Genomic DNA, 21,090 nt, shown 5'->3' with positions numbered 1-21,090 from the left:
GTGCAGCTCACCGCAGATAAGCAAGAAAGCAGGACCCAGACTGAAACATCAGTACACAGGAAAGGCGCCCGTGAGCCCTGGGCATGTCTCGGCATCCGAGCAGCAGCTGGGGGAAGTTCCTGCTTTGGCTATGGCAGGTTCCATCTACAGAGCCATCCCGGAGGCAAGAACAGCCCCAAGTGTGGGCTTCCGGGCAGGCCGACTGGCCGAGGTAGTGTAAGGACATCTGAATGTGTGGGGTGCCCAGCGACAGTGTCAGGTGCTTTAGTGGCTGGGAGCTGCCTGGGTCCTGGGACAACAGAATGAAAGGCGGGAAGGGTTTGAGTCAGGACTCTAAGGTTGGCAGTTCCTAATCTAGACCTGGAGGGTGGTCCTCAGAAGTGAGGGACGTTGCAGAGAAAGGCAGGGAGAAACGGGGCAAGAGGGCTCTAGGATAGAGAAGAACAGAGACAAAGAAGGGGACGGGGGAAATGGAGAAGAGTGAAGGACAGAGAGGTTTGGGAGGAGCCTGTCAGCCTTTCTTCCCTTCTCCCACTGCCCCTGAACTCTGGAGCAAGGACCCACACTCTCACCCCATCTCATCTACTCACCTGAGACCACTACCAGCCAGCCCGGAAAGGATGCTAAGTCAAAGGAGCCAGGGGACTCGTGAGCCTTGCCCACTCCTCCTTTATCCTCAGGTTAAGTATGGCCCTCAGTTCATCCTTCCCTTTCCCTGGGTGCCCTGCCCCAGCCTGCCCAGCCTAGTCTCCCAGCACCTAACCCAGGGAGACTCTTCCTTGGGAATTCCTGAATTACACACTAGTAGCAACTCCAGATCCCAGGCAGGGTGGGGAGGGAGAATGGGAGAGAACAGGAGGGAAGGAAGAACGGGATCTTCGAGAACTCATCCCTAGTCAGGTCCAAGGCCAGCAATTTGGAATCTGCCCTTCAACTCTGGGACCCAAGTACAGAGAAAAACGTTTATAAAAGATGTTTAATAATGTAAATATATTTTTAAATGATTGTGCAAGTGTGCACATTATATCTTTTTTGCTTTGCTTTCAGCGTTAACTCATCATTTATAAACATAGTTAAAATTTTAAAATTGTATTAAACAGCCTACAGCAGCACCACTTAGCTAACCAGAACTGAAAGTGCTGCATTCACCTAAAAAAAATAAAAAATAAAAATGCCATTGGGAAGGGGGAGGAAGCCATTCATCAGTACTAAAAGGAGGAAGAGGAGGAAAAAGCAGGCTCTAGAAGTAGCTGTGATCTTAACATCCTAGGCTTAATGTCTACAGATGCCAGGCAGCAGTGCTCTCAAAATAAAGCTTGGTGTTTGCAGTTAGTGGGGAGTAGTGAGGACTAGAGGGCAATGCCCTGGATTAAAGTGGCTGCAGCCAAGGGGGCAATGCAAGCCCCATGTGGTGCTTTTCCTGTTCAGGAGACGGGGGAGTCTGGTAGAGTCGGCCCTTTGTATTTTCCCATGCCACGTCCACAGATTCAACTCTGAACCAAAATCCCTGAACTTATCTTCCTGTGACCAGGAAACTCCGAGAAGGAGTGTGTGTCCGCAGAGACTGACGGATGGATTGGAATTCACTACTGTGGAGAGAATGGAATTTTGTAGGTGCAGAGGTGAATTACTTTATCTTGAGCTACTTCCAGTCTCTGGAACAGCCATTCCTTGCCCCGCTCTGTATCCGAACTAACCTTGTGGTAATAAATAAAAACTTCCTAGAAACTGTAAATTTAGCAGAGTGCTAGCTTCCACCAATCCAAGAGCCAAGAATGCCGTGAAGTAGCATCTTGGGCACATAGACTAGCTCCTCCTACCTCACTCACCGCCAATGTGTTTTAGAGTCGCCTTGATTTATGATTCTCTCTCCATTCTGTAAAAAGCCTAAGGAACTGCTTCTATGTTGGAGCATGGAATTTGGGGTAACTGAAATCTGTGTTCCGAGGCCACGGTCACTCAGAAGGGCCCCACAATAGCTCTCTCTTACTCCCTTTATGACGAGAGCTGTGGTTTTTTGTCGGCACCACCACCATGGATATGTGCTGTGCAGGGAGGCCTAGGAAGGTATCTGCAATGAACATGTACTATTTTTTCCTGTCATTATTCTCTACCATGTGTAGTACAGATCATCTAGAAATTACTTAAAGTACACAGGTACTATATAAAAAGTTATGTCTTAGACAAGGGACTTGAGAGTCAAGGACTTTGGTGTCCACCAGAGTCCTTGAATTGGTACCTTATAAATACTCAGGTGTAACTATGTGGGTCTTTTTTATTTTTTTAAAGAAAGTTAAAAATGTTTAGATTTATTTTAAAAGTTATTTTATGTGTGTGGGTGTTTTGCCTGCATGTGTGTCTGAGCACCATATACATTACCAGTCCCTGCAGAGGCCAGAAGAGGGTGTCAGATCCCCTAGAACTGGAGTTACAGACCTTTATTAGCCTCTCTGTAGGTCTTGGGAATCCAACCTGGATCCTCTGGAAGATCAACAAGTGCTCTTAACTACTGAGCTATCTCTGTAGCCCTAGCTTATCTATTCCATATATAACTATACATAGTTGTGTTATTCTCATATTTTTTTGTTTGTTTTTCGAGACAGGGTTTCTCTGTGGTTTTGGAGCCTGTCCTGGAACTAGCTCTTGTAGACCAGGCTGGTCTCGAACTCACAGAGATCCGCCTGCCTCTGCCTCCTGAGTGCTGGGATTAAAGGCGTGCGCCACCACCGCCCCATAGTTGAGTTATTGAGACAGGTTCTTACAGGCAGCCCTGGCTAGCCTGGAGCTCACTATGTATACTGAGCTGCCTTCAAATTCTGAGAGATCCACCTGCCTCTGCCTGTCCAGTGCTAGCACTGAAGGTGTATGTGCTACCTCACCTGCCCCTCACGCCCCAGCATGCACGTGCACACTCCACACACACACATGCATGCACACACTCACGCATGCATGCACACAGGGTTTGCACACCACCAGGTCCTGGGCACTCACTACCTACCGGGTGTCTACTGCCAAATCTTTCAGAATCTGTGCCAATGACAGAGACAGCAAGAGTCTAACATGCCAAAACCCAGGCACTGGCACCCCAGGGTTCTACAAAGGAAACTTCAGCTGGGGTTTTGCCAGGACTCGGTGTGAATGTTTGTGGCAAAGATCTCAGGAGAAATGATTTTTTTCGACTATCAATTCATCAACACCTGAACAGATAATAAACTATTCATCTGCCATTCTGGTTAGCAAAGTTTGGGTGCAGCTGGTTTTCCTCCCCCACAGCATCAAAACAAGTTTTCTCTGCACTTGGGCAAGTGATTTGCTTCTGCCTATTGGAGAAGGACCCCGTCTCTGACCAGTGGGTGATGGAGAGGGGATAGGATGAAGGCTAAAGGAGCCCCGGTCTTTCCAGGCCACATGGTGACTCCTGCCCTGGTAGAACATGAGGCCTCCAGGTCCCCCGGTGTTTCTGACCCCAGATCCTTACTTCTGGGGTCTCCCAGGACCTAGAGAGTGGAGCAACCCTCAATGAGCTCAGGGTCCTTGGAGCTGGGGGTCGTATGCCACAGTGTCCTGAATCCCAAGGCCAGCCACTCTAAAGCCTCACTGTAAGGGCCACATGGTGGTAGAAACCGTTTAGCCCCCCTCATTCTATCCCTGAGGGGGGTCTGGAGAGCACTTCAGATCTTCCCAAGGTCACTAGCTGGTTTGCAGCAGACTCCGGGCTCAAAACCCTTGCAGGCGGAACTGGACAGAAGCCAACATTTAAGCCGATGTCAGGTGTCAGTTCGATGTACAGCAGCAACTTCAGGAAGGGTTGTGCAGAATAATCCTGAGGGAAGCAGCTGTCTCAGAGGGGAAGAAGAGTGCACATAAGGAGGACCAGGGCTTAGGGATTCTTGCATGAAGACCATGGAGAGACCTTTCAATCTGACAGATCTGCAAATACAACTGCACACCGGCCTCTGGCAAATGCTGTCTCCAAAATTCTGTCATGGTGTAGTATACAGCCCGAGGGGTCTCTCTGAGAAGCCTGGTTTATGTTCAGGGGAAGGGAAAAATTCCTAAATCTGGATTCTTGGATCACCCCAGACCCACAAAACCAGTGTGCCTAATGTTGATGCTTCCCCTGGCATAAATCCCTTTTCTGCCCCCTAAATCAGAGAGGAATAGGGACATTTGGCTTGGCTGGGACATCCTGCAGGCAGCTCCTACCTAGTCTTGACCAGACCCCTAGGAAGTACTCCCCTAGAAGTGAGTGGCCTCTGAGGATGAGGGAAGACACAGTACCTGTCTCCGGGGAACTTCACTTCCCAGTGAACTGGCCTGGTCTGGCTTTCTCTAGCTTCTTGCGCCTCTCTGGGGGAATCTCCTGCAGGCTGATGCCATGGTTGCTGGCCCTACAGGGAGGAGACTGCAGCCTCAGCAAAGAGAAATAGGGGTGAGGGATGTCAGGACTTGTTATTGCTGCTTGGGATGAGGACCAGACTTGGTGTGGGAGGCAGGAAGAGAGGGCAAAGGCACAAAGCCCCCCCCCCCCCCCCCCCCATGGCTGGCGCCACTGAGTCTCCAGCCATCCAGCTGTGACCCAGCAGGTTCAAGTCAGCCACTCACCCTGGCTGCAGATCCGGTGGTTTGGGGATGGGCTTGTTGAAACCCAGTCTGCCCACAAGCCAGTACGTGTCCTCAGCACCCTTGCCCTGGGAAAACACAAAAGAGGGGGGGCTTAGGCAGACCAGGGTGAGGGATGGAGAATCTTTAGGTCTAGGTGAAACGGGGAGACCCGATATCTGTAGGGTCCCCTACAAAGCAGCAGCGTGTGGGCCACGCACCTTCAGCTCTGTGCGGCCTCGACACTCCATCTGGAAGCCCTGGTCCAGGGCACAAAGAATCCGAACAGTGCTCATGTTCACGTGGATGCGGTAAGCTGAGGCAGTGAGGGACACCATGATCTCAAAATTCACCTCCCATTTCCCCATCCTGGGCCATTTCCCCTGTCCGGGCTTTCTCCACCTCCCCCAGCTCTCCTGGTCTGTTACACTCACGCAGACCGGTGGACTCCATTCGTGAGGCTGTGTTGACTGTGTCCCCAAACAGGCAGTACCGAGGCATGGTGAGGCCCACCACACCAGCCACGCACGGGCCTGGGGAGATACGCCAGGTCAGAGGACAGGCGGGCAGAGAATGGGTCAAAGCTGGCGGTGCCCTGCAGCTAGGCTGCACAAAGGGCCTGGAGAGACCTTATCACCCACCCTCTCTATTAGCTCCCCCAATAAAAACACCCTTGTGTATTTACTTCAAGGCAAGCCCCCTCCCCAGCCCACCCCCCGGCAAGCGTTGCCTCCTATCGCTGAAATCTGGCACCCAGAAGCTGGGAGGGGCTGAGTATTTACCTGAGTGCAGACCAATGCGAATGCGCACTGGTACCTCAGGCATATGGCGCATGCGGAAAGAGCCTACGGCGCTGAGGATGTCTAGCGACATATTGGCAATCTCTGCAGCATGCCGCTGCCCATTCCTTTGTGGCAGCCCGGAGGCCACCATATAGGCATCTCCAATTGTTTCCACCTGGGGGAAAGGGTTGTGTCTGCTCAGTTCTGAGCACCCCTCCCCTAATACTTAAATCAGTGTCACTTGTCTGGAGGTCTAAACGGGTCAGGGCAGACATCCTGGAAAGCCACGCTGTGAGCTAGGAGTTGCACTGGGGCCTGAAGGAAGAGATTCGTGATAGGAGGGCTGAGGAAAACTAGCTGGTGTCTGGAGGCAGGTGGAACTGCTTCATTTAAACTGATAGAGCCAGGCAATGCCTTAAAACCAGCAGTCGGGAGGCAGAGGCAGGAGGGTTGCTACAAGTCTGAAGCCAGCCTGCTCTAAACAGCAAGTTCTAACCCACAGAGGTATACACAGAAAACAAGACTGAAGGGCAGGAGGTTTTGTCTCTGCGCACTCCACCTTGTAGACATCGTGGGCACCAATGATGGCATCGAAGAGGGTATAGAGGTCATTAAGCAAGTCCACCACCTCGATGGGCTCACTCATGGCCGAAATGGTGGTGAAGCCCACAATGTCACTGAAGTAGAGTGTCACCTCCTCAAAGTACTCAGGCTCCACAGGTGTCCCCATCTTCAGGGCCTCAGCCACAGATCTAGGAATGGCAAGCAGCAAGGTCACCTGAAGGCTGCCCCCATCTTCCCACCCTCTCCCCACACTCCACATGGGCACCCACGGAGGCAGCATCTGTGTGAGCAGCCTGTCTGTCTTCTGCTTCTCCTGTTCTAACTCCTCTGTGCGCTCTCGAATCAGGTCCTCCAGGTTACTGGAGTATTGCTCCAGCATCCGGAGCATCGAGTCGATGATGTTCATCTTCCGGCCCTTGTTGATGCTCTTGAACTAGGAGAGGAGAAAGCTAGTAAGTCGTTGGCTGCCATGGCCCTCTCTGTACTCTCTCATGGGGCTATATATACACCTGAGATCCTGCCCACTCCTACGTTTTTGGATATTACTAGCAGGTATGTGGAAAATGAGGGCTCCCTCAGACAGTTGCTCTGAGCTGGAATTGACAAGGCACTGAACTCAGGCTAAAGGTTTTCCTGTCTCAATAAACAAAGCACATAATCTGACTCTTATTCAATGTTATTGATTTGAATTAAGTATTTCTCCCACCCAGAGTTCTCTTTCCCACTCCAAAGGCCTCCACAAACCCTCGTTGACCTTCTAAACCTTCCCTACCAAATTTGTAGTCCTTAGGTTAACCCTAAGGAAAGAGCCTAAAAGGTCAAGCTCCTGCCAGCCTGCTTGTCCATCTGGGACCCCAGGACCCAGCCCAGTCCCCGTGCAGTCCCAGCTCCTGACCAGGTCAAAGGTGTGGTCCATGGAGGGCCGAAGCTCTGGCTGCTCTGCCCAGCACTGTGCCATCAGCCGGATGCACTCCATGGGTGCCTGGTCCATTGACACCAAGGGCCGACACAGTGGAGGAGGGTTCTGCACCCTCTGTATCACCTCTAGAGGCAAGAAGAGACTGTGAGAAGTGGGTGACCCCAGAGAAAACCCACCTCTGACTCTAGCCTAAGATGGGGGCACTCATGATTCCATGCTGGTCTCCAGCTCGCTGTGTAGCAGAGGACCACAGGCTTGTACCACCATGCCCAGTTTATAAGATGCTGGGGATTGAGCTCGGGACTTCGTGCACACGAGGCAAGTCTCGGCCAACTGAGCTTCTTCCCAGAGGGAGAGGATTGTTTGTCTGTTTGTTTGTTTATTTGTTTTATCGAGACAAGGTTTTTCTGTGTAGCTTTGGTTGTCCTGGAATTCACTCTGTAGATCAGGCTGGTCTCGAACTCACAGAGATCCACCTCCCCAGTGCTGGGATTAAAGGCCCTCCTGGATAGGATTTTTTTTTTTTTAATTAACACTTCCAAGCCTTAGGAGATGGCCCAGTCAGTAAGTGAGGCTGGACAACAGTGCAAGCACAAGCAAGCGCATGCAAACTCACGGTGAGTAAGCACAATTGGCCAAGACAACCTGTCAGGGGATCAAAAGCACAGTCACTAATAACACGCGCTGCTAGCTAATCGCAACACACCAGCAGTGACCGCCAGAGCCAGTTTTCAAAGGCCCAACCAGAACCGTTCCTGTGGCAGCTTAATTTTCCTAACCCCATAAAACCCCTAACCTGTTTACAGGAAAGAGCTTCTGTATGGGAATCTCCTGGAGTCTGTGCGTTGACTTCTCATCTCCCCGCCCCCCCCCTCCCCGGGAAACAGGGACTGCACACAGGCAGCAGCCACAAGCCAGCAAAAACTACAGGTAAGTGCCTGGCATGCAAGACCCAACCTCAGCGTGGGTCTCCGGCAGCCACATTCAGATAACTTTTAAAAAGCCAGGAAGAGTGGAGTACACCTGTAACCCTAGAGCCAGGAAGGCAGACACAGAGGCCTCCCAGCACTTGCTGGCTACCCAGCATAGTTAACTGGTGAGTTCTGGGTTCAGTGAGAGACTCTGTCTCAAAGAACAAAGGAGAGAACCACCAAGGAAGACATCTGACATTGACCTTTGGCCTGCGTTTGCGCGCACACACAACTGTCTGCACACGTAAACACACACATACTCTATACACCAATAAGTAAGTAAATAAAGGCTTTAGTTGGTGGGGGAGTGTGATGTGGGATCTCTAGGCGTAACCAGAGGGCCCTGAAATCTGAGTGGGAGGTGATGGAGACAAACAAACATTTCTGAGCATAAGACAAGTAAGGGCTGGGGTGAAAATCCTACAGATGATGAGTGGTTTGGATTTGGATCCTCTCACCCCTCTGTTTCTCCCCCTCAGCTTTCCTAGGATCTCTGAGAATCTGTCTGTGTGGTGGAAGAGCAGGGTGGGTTCAGGGTCAGGACAGAAGCTGTTAAGGTCTGTGCCCTGGAACACCACCTCATGCTTTGCTTTCCCACTACTGTCTTCAGACCCCAGCTTTAAGAAAAGAGCTTCACCTTATTAAAGAGCCACGCTGGGTCTGGCCTGGCTGTTTTAAGTGCAGGGTGCCTACCCGGCCCCAAGGCACCTTACCCTCGGGTGTTAGCTCCAGCATGGCATAGGGGGTGCTGCGGCACACGACCTCCTGCATGATGATGCCCAGGCTAAAGACATCGCCAGCTAGTGTTCCCCGTCGCTCCAGGGCAGGGTCCCGAAGCAGCTCTGGGGCTGTCCAAAGTTGATCTAGGAGCGAGAAAGAGGGGCGTGGCTGCGAGAGAGGCTGCGGTGACGTCGAGGTCCAGACCCTCATTCTCACTGGTACTAATTAACCCTATAGCCTCTCAAATATCTCAGAGCAGAGACTATTTGAGATTCAAAGCCTTTCAGGAAAAAAAAAACCTCCTGCCCTCACGAAGGCGGTGCCTAAGGAAGACTCTACCTCCGGAGCCAGCCTTCAGCAAAGCCCCGCTTATCCGCATCCCCAGAGCTCAGGCTCTCCCTAGCAAACTCCACGTCCCCAGCTAGATGAACAGTGCAAGGAGGGGATGGAGGGAAAAGCACTTGCAGCTATGCGGATCCTAGGGATGCTCCGGGGCCAGGGAGGCAGCTGGGGACGCCTACCCTCCGCACTGGGAGGCTCAGGCAACACCCTTTGCGCTTCCAGCAGTCGCCCGTGGCCATGATCTGTCACCTTGAGCACGAACCTCCCGTCCACCACGCAGTTCCGAGACTTAAGCCTCCCGTGGGCCACACCGCGATGGTGCAGGTATCTCATTCCCTTGGAAGGAGTAGAGGAAGAGGCAACCTCAGTTCTCTTGACTCCTCCTCCGCCAGCACATCTCTACGTCCTGCAAACACACACACACACACACACACACACACACACACACACACACACACACACACACCTTGATGAGGTCCAGCAGGAGGGAAGACTTGAACATCCAGTCCAGCTTTATTTCTCTCTGGGCCAAGAGGTCATGGAGGGAGCCCCGAGTACAGTGCTCTGAGACCACAGCCAAGATGCCCTCCCCAGGGGTGGCAGGGCTGTCTGCTGTCCCTGCCAGGAAGAGCCCCAGGTAGAGGGCCACATTCTCATGCCGGAGCTCCCGCAGCTGAAAGGCAGAAACCGACTGGCATTTTTTCCCCCCCAGGAAGCAATGCACGGAACACCAGTTATCCCCCCCCATATTCAGTGCCTGTTTGGGGGCATCCCAACTGGGAATGTAGGACTGAATATGGTAAGTAAAATAGGGTGGAGGTGGGAGGACGTCCTTCTCCACATAGTTCTGCTCAGATTATGAATGGCTAAACGAACGAATGAAAAGACAAACACACACTGGGGATTAGGGCCCAGCCAGGTCCCACTTTGCTGAGGGACTGAATTAACTGCAGAGTTAAGTGAAGCCACAGGGGAAAGAGCAGGCGAAAGAGCCACCACCTGCTCTTCCTAACGTGGCAGTCTTTAATGAAGGACCAGAGAGACCAAATGCCATTGCTTTCCGGTTTTCCCTGGGGCCACATGCCCATTTAAGGGGCTGTTTTCATTCTAAAGACCTGGTGACTTTGCCCACACCCCAAAGGCAATCCACTCAAGTCACTGGCAGCTGTGATCACAAGCTCCCGTGGCTGCCTCCTGGAAAGAGGTCAAACCAAGGATGCTCAGCGCCGGGGGAAGAGGGACATGGAAGCTGAAGGCACCGAAATGAGTTCTTCTACTGCCAGCTGCCCACTTTGTTCTCTATGTCGGCACAGCGGGGGCATTGCGCACAGTTGTGTGTCCTCACGGAAGCGGAAACCCATTTAAATTTGTTTCCTTGAAAAAAAGGTTTGTTTGTGTGTGCGCATATCTGCATAGGTGCATTGTGTGGGCACAAATGTGCCATGGCACCCATGTGGATATCGGAGGGCAGCTTGCAGGAGTCGGCTTTTTCCTTCCATTGATGTGGGTGCTGGGGAACAAATCCAGGTGGTCAGGCTTGATCAGACACCTTGGTCCGCTGAACCATCTCGCTGCCTCCTCATTTTTACTGTTTTTTTTTTTTTTAAATCATTTCACTCAACACAAATCCACTGGCCTCCGGTATTCCAGACCTGTGCTGGGTCCTGGGAATACAGTAGCACCCTCATTCAGCAGACAGTTCACAGTGGAGACAGATAAGCCAGACTGTGGTTGAACGCACAACTTTTGTGATAAATTAGCATGTCACTTGTCACACATAAGTTGTGATAAGAACATCAAAGAGAAAAGCTAATGTCATGAGAGAGGATGGCGGGAGGGCCTCTCTGGCATGGAAGGAAAACCTGAGGATTTCCCCCATAGCCTGCTACAAAAAGAAGCCAAGAATGGGCACACTAATAGCCATCTACTCCCCATCATGGGTTACCTTGGAGAAGGCTGTCTTGGTGGCTGGGCGGATAGCCATATGGCGATCCCCTGGAAATTTCTTCAGCCAAACCCAGTCTCCCTGTAGCAGAAGGTCAAGGGATTCAGTCCTTAAAGCCTCAAGATGCAAGGTGCTCTAGGGAGCTCCCATTTCCACTGACCCAGAACACATCTGTCGTAAGACAGAATATCAGATACAAGCAGCTCAACGTATGCCCGTATGTTCCGCAGGTAGCTGGGTCAGAGCAGTGAGGAAGGTGTGAAGCCATGCGTGGTGCTCCTCACTCCCCAGATACAGCCATCAACACTCACACATATGCAGCCCACGTCACTACCCCTTGTCAGGAGAGAGCACTGTGCTAGAGCCGGCAGGGATTATTGGGAACTAGTTATGCAGGGAGCTGTCGTCCCCCTGGTCCTGGCCTCACTGTCTCTGCCTGCTTGCAGGCTCAGTCCATGCTATGCCACGGTGTGGCCACTTGCTGCTGCTGTCATCTGGAACAAGGAGCCCTTTGTTCTTAATTTGCCCTGGGCCTTGCTAAGAGATGTGAACTACAAGAGAGTCATGAGGACTTGGTGCCGATTCCTGATCGGCATTTGGATATAATGTGAAGATACTTTATAATGGTCATTAAAGACTGGGAGTTGCATTTAGTGGGCATGGCCAGAGAGAAGAAAGGCTTAGTTAGCATAGGCAGAGGGTGGGCCCATGCAAAGAACAACCTGCTTAAAATAACAGTAACGTGTCTGAGAAGCAGTCACCGTGGTCTCAGGTGACACAGTAAGAACTTTTGCTTTCTCTCCAGGAGCTTGGGCCTCTCCACACTCCTCTTGCTGAGTTGAGTTCTCCGGTCCTCCTCTCAGTATCCCGAGACACACACGCACGTCCTGTGCCACACTTGCATGACCTGCGCCACATTTGCATGCCCCATGGCACACTCACAAGTCCCGTGGCTCACAAGTCTCGTGGCTCACAAGTCCCGTGGCTCACAAGTCCCGTGGCACTAGCACATGTTGTTAGTGTTCTCTGACATTCCTTCCCTGAAGTAAGTTTGTGAAGCTGACCAGAACTGGTTGGAAATGTTGAGGGGGTGGGGCAAGGGACTCTCAGTAGAGAAGGAATTGGCCTCACTGGCTGCACCAGCTTGCAGGCTGATCCCAGCAAACTCCACAGCACCCCCAGCCTCCAGCTTTTGGGTTTTGGGAAGTCCTCACCTGGACTTGTGACAGAGAGGATTTCCAGACTGGGTTGCTAAGTCCGTGCCCAGCTTCATCTCCCTGCCTGGAGCCTGCGAGATGTGACCTGACTCCCCCCACCCCACTCCAGCTGGAGTACTTTTCCTCTGACTCTGGTCCCAGCATCTTCCTTTTCTTCCCCTCCTGAAGTACGGGTCAGGCTAACTGGGGATCAGCTCACCTCATAGAGGCCAATGTTGGTGTTCTCTGGGGCCTGGCTGGGGACACTGCGAATGTCTGATGTGCTCCAGGTAACCAGACTGGATCTACTGCCCTGGGCCATCTGAGGACAGAGGTCAAAGCAAATATCAGAATCTATTCTGGGGCTAGAGTCCTAGGGTGAGGCTGAGTTCTGTGGGTGACAGAGAAGAGAAAAAGAAATCTACAGGCCAGGTGGAAAGGGCACCCAGTGCACCACACTCTACAGTTTACAAAACAGATATGCAGTTTCTAGCTGGACCTTCACACCAGCCCAAGACCGACTGTCACCCCTATTGTCTAGAAGAGGTCTCTGATTCCCAAGGACAAAGCTGGGGCAGGAGCTAAGTTTCTCACGCGGGAGCTGGTGGGCGGGGGGAGGGGGGGGGTTGGGGATGGGGAGAGGCTCAGGGAAGGGTCCTATGGATCCTAGCTCCCTGCTTTCCTGACCTTCCGAGAGCTGCCCCCCTGTGGGTGGAGCAAGGTAACATCTTCCAGAGTCAGGATGATCTTGTTGGGGCCCGAGACCATTTGTATATGTAGGAGTCGGTGTCTGGTGCGGGGAGGTGGGCATCCCCATGAGGTCCATAAGAGGCCAGCAGGGGATAGAGCAGAGGGGTGACATTAGTTCAGGGAGGTGGACTGGGATGTAGCTATTCCCCAAATATGCCCTGGAACTCTGCCAACTCCCTGGATCTTTGTGTCCCTCCCCAAGACAACTCTCCCTGTCTTGTGGACCTCACCTGGTGTCTTTGTGGCACAGTTTTACTTCCCCTTCTCACCTCAAGTAATGAGCCAGGAGAGCTCCAGTCAGTCCCATCCCTATCACCAGGAGGAAGCCAACAAAGACCAGGCCTGGCTCCACTCCTGAAGGGACAAAGAGAGGACACTTGAGTGCCTTAAGAGAAGGAGGCGTTCAATCAGTCATGCCAAATCTAAGAAATGGGCTTGGGAGCTGGGTGAAAGATCACAGATTCCTCAAAGGGGGAGTCTGGAGATGCCACAAGGGTCCTCAGGGGTTCTGGAAATCCTTGAGAGGGGTCCTGAGTAAGCCGTGGGCTAAAGGAGAACCTGAGAGAAAAACGGGAATTCCCTCTGTCCCACAGCTTTGTGACTTGTCCATGCTGACTCTTAGTAGGAGCCTGAGGGTGCTCCCAGAGGGTGCTCCTCTCACCTCCATTGCAGATCACATCTGGATTGAACCAGCAGGAAGGATCTGGCCCGGGTGCAGGTCCACCTCTCGGGAAGTGCACCGGGGGCCCAGCAGAGCGCAGGGAGCCTCGGATGGGATCCAGCAGGTGTGTGGTGAAGAGCCGGTCTCCTGATGCATCGGTGTCCAGCAGCACAAAGGAGGGCTCCTCTGTTCTTCCCAGGTCCCCGCAAAAGCCAGAGACTTGGACTTCCTGAACTTGGCGGGCCACAGATGTGCCTGACACCCAGCCACCACCCACAGCTGCTCTGGCTCTTGTCACTCCTCCAGCCAATAGGAAGACAGCGTCGTAGATGGTTCCGAACAGTGGAGAGACCTAGAGGAGAGCAGAGAGTGAGGACTTAGAGCCCATAAATGGGTGAGAATTCACTGGCCTGCCTGTCCCTTTATTAGCTCCACTGATTCTGAGGGTTCCTATCTCCATCCACCCCAGTGTCTGTTGGTGTAGACTGCAGCTCCTTTTAGGAACTGAGTTCTCCTCTCATCACGACTGTGACTCGCCATAGCCTAGACCTTCCCATCTAGGTTTTTGCCTGGCTTATACTTTTAACGCCGTCACCTGCCATTCATCTAAAGCCCCCCCCATTCTTTCTTATACTTTTAACGCCGTCACCTGCCATTCATCTAAAGCCCCCCCCATTCTTTCTTATACTTTTAACGCCGTCACCTGCCATTCATCTAAAGCCCCCCCCATTCTTTCTTATACTTTTAACGCCGTCACCTGCCATTCATCTAAAGCCCCCCCATTCTTTGCTTATGCTCATGTCTTCCTGTTGTTGTGTATCTAATTTATTGAGTCATGGTCTTTCTACATTGCTGAGATTGACCTTAACCTCATTCTGTAGCCTAGGCAGATGTTGGATCTACCCTTATTCCCGCCTTCCTTCTTTCCTCCTCTCTCTCTCTCTCTCTCTCTCTCTCTCTCTCTCTCTCACACACACACACACACACACACAGAGGCCTGGAACTTCTGATCCTCCTGTTTCTAGGTGGGAACTCGGCAGACAGTGGTACATCCCCAGATGTTGAAGTTTTGATCCTCCTGCTTCAGCCTTTTAAGTAGCAAGGATTATTTGCCCACATCACCAGGCCTGGCTTGGTTATCGGTGTTTCTTCCATGCCAACCCCAAAGAGGCGCTCCCATTGGTACCTCTCCTCACCACTATTCCCAATTCTTATTTCTTGGGATGGTGGACACCATGGAACACCAGTGACACCGCACTGTGTGTGAGAGTCCTCTGCCATGAGCGAAGTTTCCTTCCATTTAGGGGGAGAGACAAGAAGGTTAAGGAAGTGCAATAGTGAAGGGGTGGGAAGTGGGAGGGACAAGAAGGAGGGAGGAAGAGGTGGAAGGTTCCGGGAGTAGTGACCCTCCCCCAGGTCACGAATCAGAATTATCTAGGGGAGAATGGAGCAGAAGAAAAACTGAGAGGACGCATTCAGGGAACCTAAAGTGGCTTAGTCTGGCCAAAGCTCAAGGAAGGTGTGAGAGAAATGGAGACTCAAGTCCTGCTAGGCCATGTGAGGAGCCCTCCGTCTAGACAGGACAATGGAGGAACCCAACTCAGGGTGCAGGAAGCCATCCAGAAACAATCAGGAGGCTCTGAAGCACGGCTGGAAAATGTAGAGCGCACCCCATTTCTGAAGCCGGATCTCGCTGGTGATGGGGAGAAGCTGGGTCACACGAGAGATGGGAGATCCCAGATTTGGGCTCAGAAATGCTGCAGCCGGAGTCTGGGCAGTATCAGCGAGGGAGGAGAGTATGAAGGGACTCTAAAGACCTTCAGGAAGAAAAAGTAACCGGGCTTCATGCCTGGGCTTGTGGGGAACAAGGGGGAGACTGGGTCTCCAGCGTGGACAGCTGGCAGCACTGCGTACTGACAACTTATGAAAGCATCTTTGCCCTCATCTTTCCCTCTCCTTCCACTGACGGACAGATTCCCCCATCCCATCTCACTCTTTATCGATTATTTCCGTTCTTTCTTCCTTTCTATCCCAAATGTCTCCGTGGAGAAGTCTAGAGGCATTGGTGGGGAAGAGTTCAGCATGCTTGCCTCTGCACCCCACTCCCCACCTTAGCCTTCTTTCAGGGGGGTCCCTTTTGAGAATGGTTATGGATGTTTATTCATTTGGGAAAAATTGATCCTAAGGTCACACACTATTCCGGCAAGCATCCTTCACTGTGCTGTCTGATCGTCTCTTGTTTTTGAGACAGGCCCCTCAGTGGACCGGACCCACCTTGAATTTACTCCACAGCTCAGAAAGGCCCTGCTCTTTCTGTCCTCCTTCCTCAATCTTCCGAGTGTCTGAGACTGCAAACCCACGTCACGATGCCCGGCTGAGTACAACCTTCTTGATTGCTAATTTTCTTCCTACTGATATCTAGCTTCCCTTCAGCCTCACCAGTTTCTAGATTTCCTGTGTGACTGGGGCGGAATTAGATGATCTGAATTGGGATCCGGGAGACCAAGGAATTCTGATTACTTGGGTGTTGGAAACTGCCTTTGGATCTGATTCTAGAGTCCCAACCCCATGTAGTTAAGAGCACCGGTGCGACCAGAGAACAAAGTCAAGACCCCAGAACTCTGGGGTCAAGCCCAGTCTCTGGGCTAGGGTGAATCTGTATCTCCTGCCGTTCCCAGAACACCAGCTGCTTGTTATGGAAGTTTTTGAGGTACTGGGTTAAGCCTGCTGTGAAGAAAACTAAAAATGACGTGGCCGTTTAGGATTTACTCCTTGGAGGTGGATTTGAGAGGTCTCATTACCTACTCTCGGGGGTAATCATAGTAATGAATGCCCTAAGCAAGACCAGAACTTCTACAGCACCCAGACAACTCCAGATCAGCGTGGCTACTGACTATTGGCTCCACCCCCACTTTCCCACTGGTTCCACCCTCCCCTTTCCCACCGTCTTCACCTCCCCTTTCCCATTGACTCCAACCTCCTTATTCCCACAGTCTCCTCCCTTCCCTTTCCCATTGGCTCCACTCTCCTCCCTTTCCCACTGTCTTCACCTCCCCTTTCCCATTGGCTCCACCCTCCTTATTCCCACAGTCTCCTCCCTTCCCTTTCCCATTGGCTCCACTCTCCTCCCTTTCCCACTGTCTTCACCTCCCCTTTCCCATTGACTCCAACCTCCTTATTCCCACAGTCTCCTCCCTTCCCTTTCCCATTGGCTCCACTCTCCTCCCTTTCCCACTGTCTTCACCTCCCCTTTCCCATTGGCTCCACCCTCCTTATTCCCACAGTCTCCTCCCTTCCCTTTCCCATTGGCTCCACTCTCCTCCCTTTCCCACTGTCTTCACCTCCCCTTTCCCATTGGCTCCACCCTCCTTATTCCCACAGTCTCCACCCTTCCCTTTCCCATTGGCTCCACCCTCCTTATTCCCACAGTCTCCACCCTTCCCTTTCCCATTGGCTCTACCGTCCTCCCCTTTCCCACTGGTGACTACACCTCTCCTTTCCTGTGGTCTCCACCCTCCCCTTTCCCATTTCCCACTCTCCTCTTCCGGCTGGTTCCATCCTTCTCTCCTTGTCCGTTTTCGCTCACTTCCCTGGCTCTCCTCCCACATCTCTATTCATTAGTCCATCTACCTGCTGCAGGTTGAGGTCAGCGGGCAGCTCCTGGTGCTCTTGGGCCCTGCGCAGGCTGTCCTGCACGCTGCCTCCCGGAGGACAGTGGCGCGTGAGTGTGAGCACAGCATCGTGTGCCCTGCGAAGCTGGGAGCTGTTGACAAGTGGAGCCAGAGTCTCCGGGCCTGGAGACAACGCGTAGTGAAGAGTGTCGAAGGGCAGGAAGACCAAAGAGCCATCAGCTAGGCCCAGCTCTTCTGCGGCTTCCAGTAGGTAGCGCTGCTCCTCGCCGCCCAGCAGCACCGAGTGCATCACCATGATCACTACTGCAGACACAGAGACTAAGTTCCCCCGCTACACGCAGGACCCGCCCATCTCCCCTCACTCTACGTGGGAGCCTACCTCTAACTCTAGGCCCATCCCGGATCCTCCTGAGAGCCTCCCGAGCTCCAGACAGGTCTGAGGGCTCCATGGAGGTCACTAGGGCAACTGGCAAGCCCCGGGCCCTGAGTGCTGTGGACAGAGCACGTCCAGCCTCCACCCACAGGTCCTGGGGCGCAGTGATGAGGGCCACGCGCGCCCAGCGGAATGCTCGAAGGAGGACATAGAGAGCATCTGCAGCTGGGGTCACTGCCGGGGCTGTAGTACCCGCTGCCCGCGTGCCTGGGCAGCCCCAGGGCACCAGCGCTACTCCAGCCTCCTGGGCTAGTAGTTCGGCTGGCCGGCAGGCTGCGGGGTTCACTGGACCCACCAGACCAGAGACTCGAGACAGCGCAGAGGACACAGCCCCTAGAGAGCCCGGGGTCAGGCAGGGCTCTGGCAGCAACGCAACCTCGAACCGGGGGCCGCCGTCTAGGGCAAGGTCACGATTCAGGCGGTCAGCGGCCAGACGCGCAGCCAGATCGGGGCGGGCCCGGGCAAAGATGGGGTCACAAACCCAGGGGCCCAGGACCCCCACTTTGAACACGGCCGAGAGGGCAGCAGGCGGCGGGAGCAGTAACAGGAGCAGGAGTCCGGGCAGCCGAGAACCTGACCAGCACAGGACCCGAGAAAGACTGGACGAGGACTGCCACACAGGGACGCAGGACCCGGCCTCGGGAAGCCCACTCGCTGGCAGGAGCCACTCGGTCATTGCCTTCTTCTGTGAAGAAGGGGAGAGTTGAGATTCCCCAGCGCTCCCTTAGGGTTCTCCGCTCCAGCCGGTTTTTCAAATCCCTCCCAACCCTAAGGATGTCTAGGCTTCCACACACTTGGACCCTAGCTGGGGGCAGGGCACCGTCCCAAGGTCTCTTTGGCTTGGCCTGGCCTGCTCGTCCCGGCTTGTTTATCTTCCCTCCCCAGTCACTATCCTCAGGTTTGGAGAGGATACTCCCACGCCCTCACACAGGACCCGAGTCCACCTAGTGGGTCATTTCCTACTTACCGGGTAGTCCCGGGCTGGGGCCTGGCTAAGGGGTCACAGGGTCGATGCCCCTTCGGTCTCCCCTGGCAGCCCAGCCCAGGGCGGGGGTGTGGGAACAGCCTGTTGAAGCCCTTAATCTCCTCAAGCCGATTTGGATCTTTTAATCAAGCATAGAGGGGCGGGCTGATGGAGGCTGAGAGTCCCTTCTGTGCCTCTCTCGTGTGGGATCTGCGCTGCTTCCAGACAGCCAGGGCTGCTTAGCTAAACACTCAGGGAGGAAAAGTAACAGAATCAGGTCTGTACCGCGTGCAAACTTATTATCAAGTTTTAGACTTACCCGTGAAAATCAGAAGTTTATATTTTTTCAGTTGTCTCTGCAAAAATTGTATCAGCTAAGAATCATCCCTGGAACCTGGAGTGTTGGAGCACACCTTGAATCCCAGCACTCTGGAGGCAGAGGCAGTCGGATCTTGGAATTCAAGGCCTGCCTGGTCTAAAGAGCGAGTTCCAGGACAGCTAGGGCTACACAGAGAAACCCTGTCTCGAAAAACCAAAAAGAATAAAAAATTAAAAAAGAATCATCCGTGGATACTAAAACTAGGTGGGAAATATGAAGACCGTCAGGATGTTTTGTTTCCCATGGTTATAAACTCCATTGGAAGACAGCAGGCAAAAAATTGTTGCAATTTTAATTGTAAAAAAAAAACTATCTATAGTGGGTGTTGTGGCCTTTAATCCCAGCACAAGGGAAGCAGAGGCAGGTGGATCTCTGTGAGTTTGAAGTCAGTCTGGTCTACCTAAAAAGTTCCAGGACAACCAGGACTACTACAGATCCTGTCTCAAAAGTTACTTTATTTCATATGTATGTATGTATGTATGTATGTATGCCTGAGTACATGTATGTGTTCCACATGTGTGCAGGAGCTGATGGGGGTCAGAAGAGGCATCAGAACCCCTGGGACCAGAATTACACATGGTTGTGAGCCACCATGTGGGTGCTGGGGACGGACCAATGTAAGGGTTTGCACTGCTGAATGGTCTTTCCAGGCTTGTAACTGCTGCAACCCTCCCCGCCCCACCCCTGGGCTGGTGGTTTCCAGTCTACAGGGACAGGACAGTTATCTGCCCCTTCACTGGCTAGTGTAGATTAGAATGTCCTATTTAATCCCTTACATGATTACTTTCTCTCCCTGCTGCCCTCACTCCTTCCAGCTCATACACCACCTTTGGGGAAAAACTTTAAACCAGTAAAGATATAAAAATGCTACAAGGAGCCAGACTGTGGTGGTGCATGCCTTTAATCCCAACACCTGGGAGGCAGAGGCAGGCGGAGTTTCAGGCCAGCCTGGTTTACAGAGTGAGTTCCAGGATAGCCAGGGCTGTTACACAGAGAAACACAGACATACACATACTTTAGAAAATAAAATCTTTAGCTGGGCATGATGGTACATGTCTTTAGTCCCAGCAGCCAGGAGGCAGAGGCAGGTGGATCTCTATGAGTTCGATGCCAGCCTGGTCTAGAGAGTGAGTTCCAGGCCAGCCAGAGCTACATAGAGAAACCCTGTCTCAAAAATAAATAAATAAATAAATAAATAAATAAATAAACAAATAAATAAACAAATAAACAAAAAGTTATTGGATTTCTTCTGTGTGTTAAGCACTATTTTAGGCTCTGGAAACACAGCAGTGAATTAAGACTTTAAAGTTTCTGTCTTACATTCTACTGAGAGCAGAAGACAATGTTTATTACACTATTATTTACAAGTTCAAAGGGTGGAAAACATAGCACGCCCAGAAAAACATGAAAATCTGTTATATTTCGGTTGGAGATAATTATTTCTTATTTGCTGCACCCTGCAGGAGTTGGTCCAAGGAACCTGAGTGAGGTGACATGGGATACAGAAACCACAGACACACGTACAGCAAGCCTGCAGTTGGGGAGCCCAGGCTCTCTGGGATAACAGGGCACCTAGTACTAACCCAGGAAACCGAACTGGGGCAGGAGTTCTTTGTATACAGCTGAATAAGGAGGCGGGTTTTCGATCCGCAGCCAGAAAAGGATGCAAGGTCCAGCTCATCTTGGTATGAAGTCTCAGTAGGGATCATGCTAGGCTGTAAACAACGGGAGGAGGAAGCTGGGGTGAACACTTTCTCTACACTCTGTCAACATTAGGGTACCTACCAGAGGACATCTTCACTATTCCCCCCCCCCCCATGCAGTTGAAATATCTCATATAGGTAAAATCCTATTGGTGTGGGACCGTGGTCTGTATTCTGTCTGTTATATTTTAAATAAATGCTTATTGGCAGGAAGTATAGGCAGGACAACCAGATAGGAAGTAGAGGAGGGTCAAGGAGAATAGGAGAATTCTGGGAAGAGGACAGAGTCCGGGCCCAGACGCAGAAGAAGCAAGATGTGACTGCCTCGCTGAAAAAGGTACCAAGCCATGTGGCTAACATATACTAGAATAATGGGCTAATATAAGTTATAAGAGTTAATAAGAAGCCTGAGCTAATGGGCCAATCAGTTTATTACTAATGTAGACCTCTGTGTGATCTCTTTGAGACTTAATGATTGTGGGAACCAGGCAGGACAGAAACCCCGACAACACCCTATAATATTTGTC

General features: G+C 52.1%; 1 protein-coding gene across 1 annotated transcript; it reads right to left on the bottom strand.

Moving 5' to 3' along the window:
• Positions 1 to 4,297: 4,297 nt before the first annotated feature.
• Gucy2d (guanylate cyclase 2D, retinal) lies at positions 4,298 to 18,193 on the bottom strand. Its single transcript, XM_041665489.1, has 18 exons — positions 17,464 to 18,193; positions 17,083 to 17,387; positions 13,453 to 13,804; positions 13,061 to 13,145; positions 12,729 to 12,831; positions 12,262 to 12,363; positions 10,846 to 10,926; positions 9,367 to 9,573; positions 9,080 to 9,236; positions 8,552 to 8,701; positions 6,844 to 6,992; positions 6,218 to 6,381; positions 5,944 to 6,136; positions 5,385 to 5,559; positions 5,037 to 5,135; positions 4,824 to 4,918; positions 4,606 to 4,691; positions 4,298 to 4,391 (listed from the first exon to the last, which is right to left on the bottom strand). The coding sequence occupies exons 1-18, from the start codon at positions 18,191 to 18,193 to the stop codon at positions 4,298 to 4,300; spliced, it is 3,327 nt and encodes a 1,108-aa protein (XP_041521423.1).
• Positions 18,194 to 21,090: the final 2,897 nt, after the last annotated feature.

Source organism: Microtus oregoni, unplaced genomic scaffold (genome assembly GCF_018167655.1).
Source record: "Microtus oregoni isolate MIOR12 unplaced genomic scaffold, Mior012 000015F_ref0000493, whole genome shotgun sequence".
NCBI classification, from domain to species: Eukaryota; Metazoa; Chordata; class Mammalia; order Rodentia; family Cricetidae; genus Microtus; species Microtus oregoni.
Note: the sequence above shows the minus strand (reverse complement) of the source record. Positions and strands in the feature narration are given on the sequence as shown.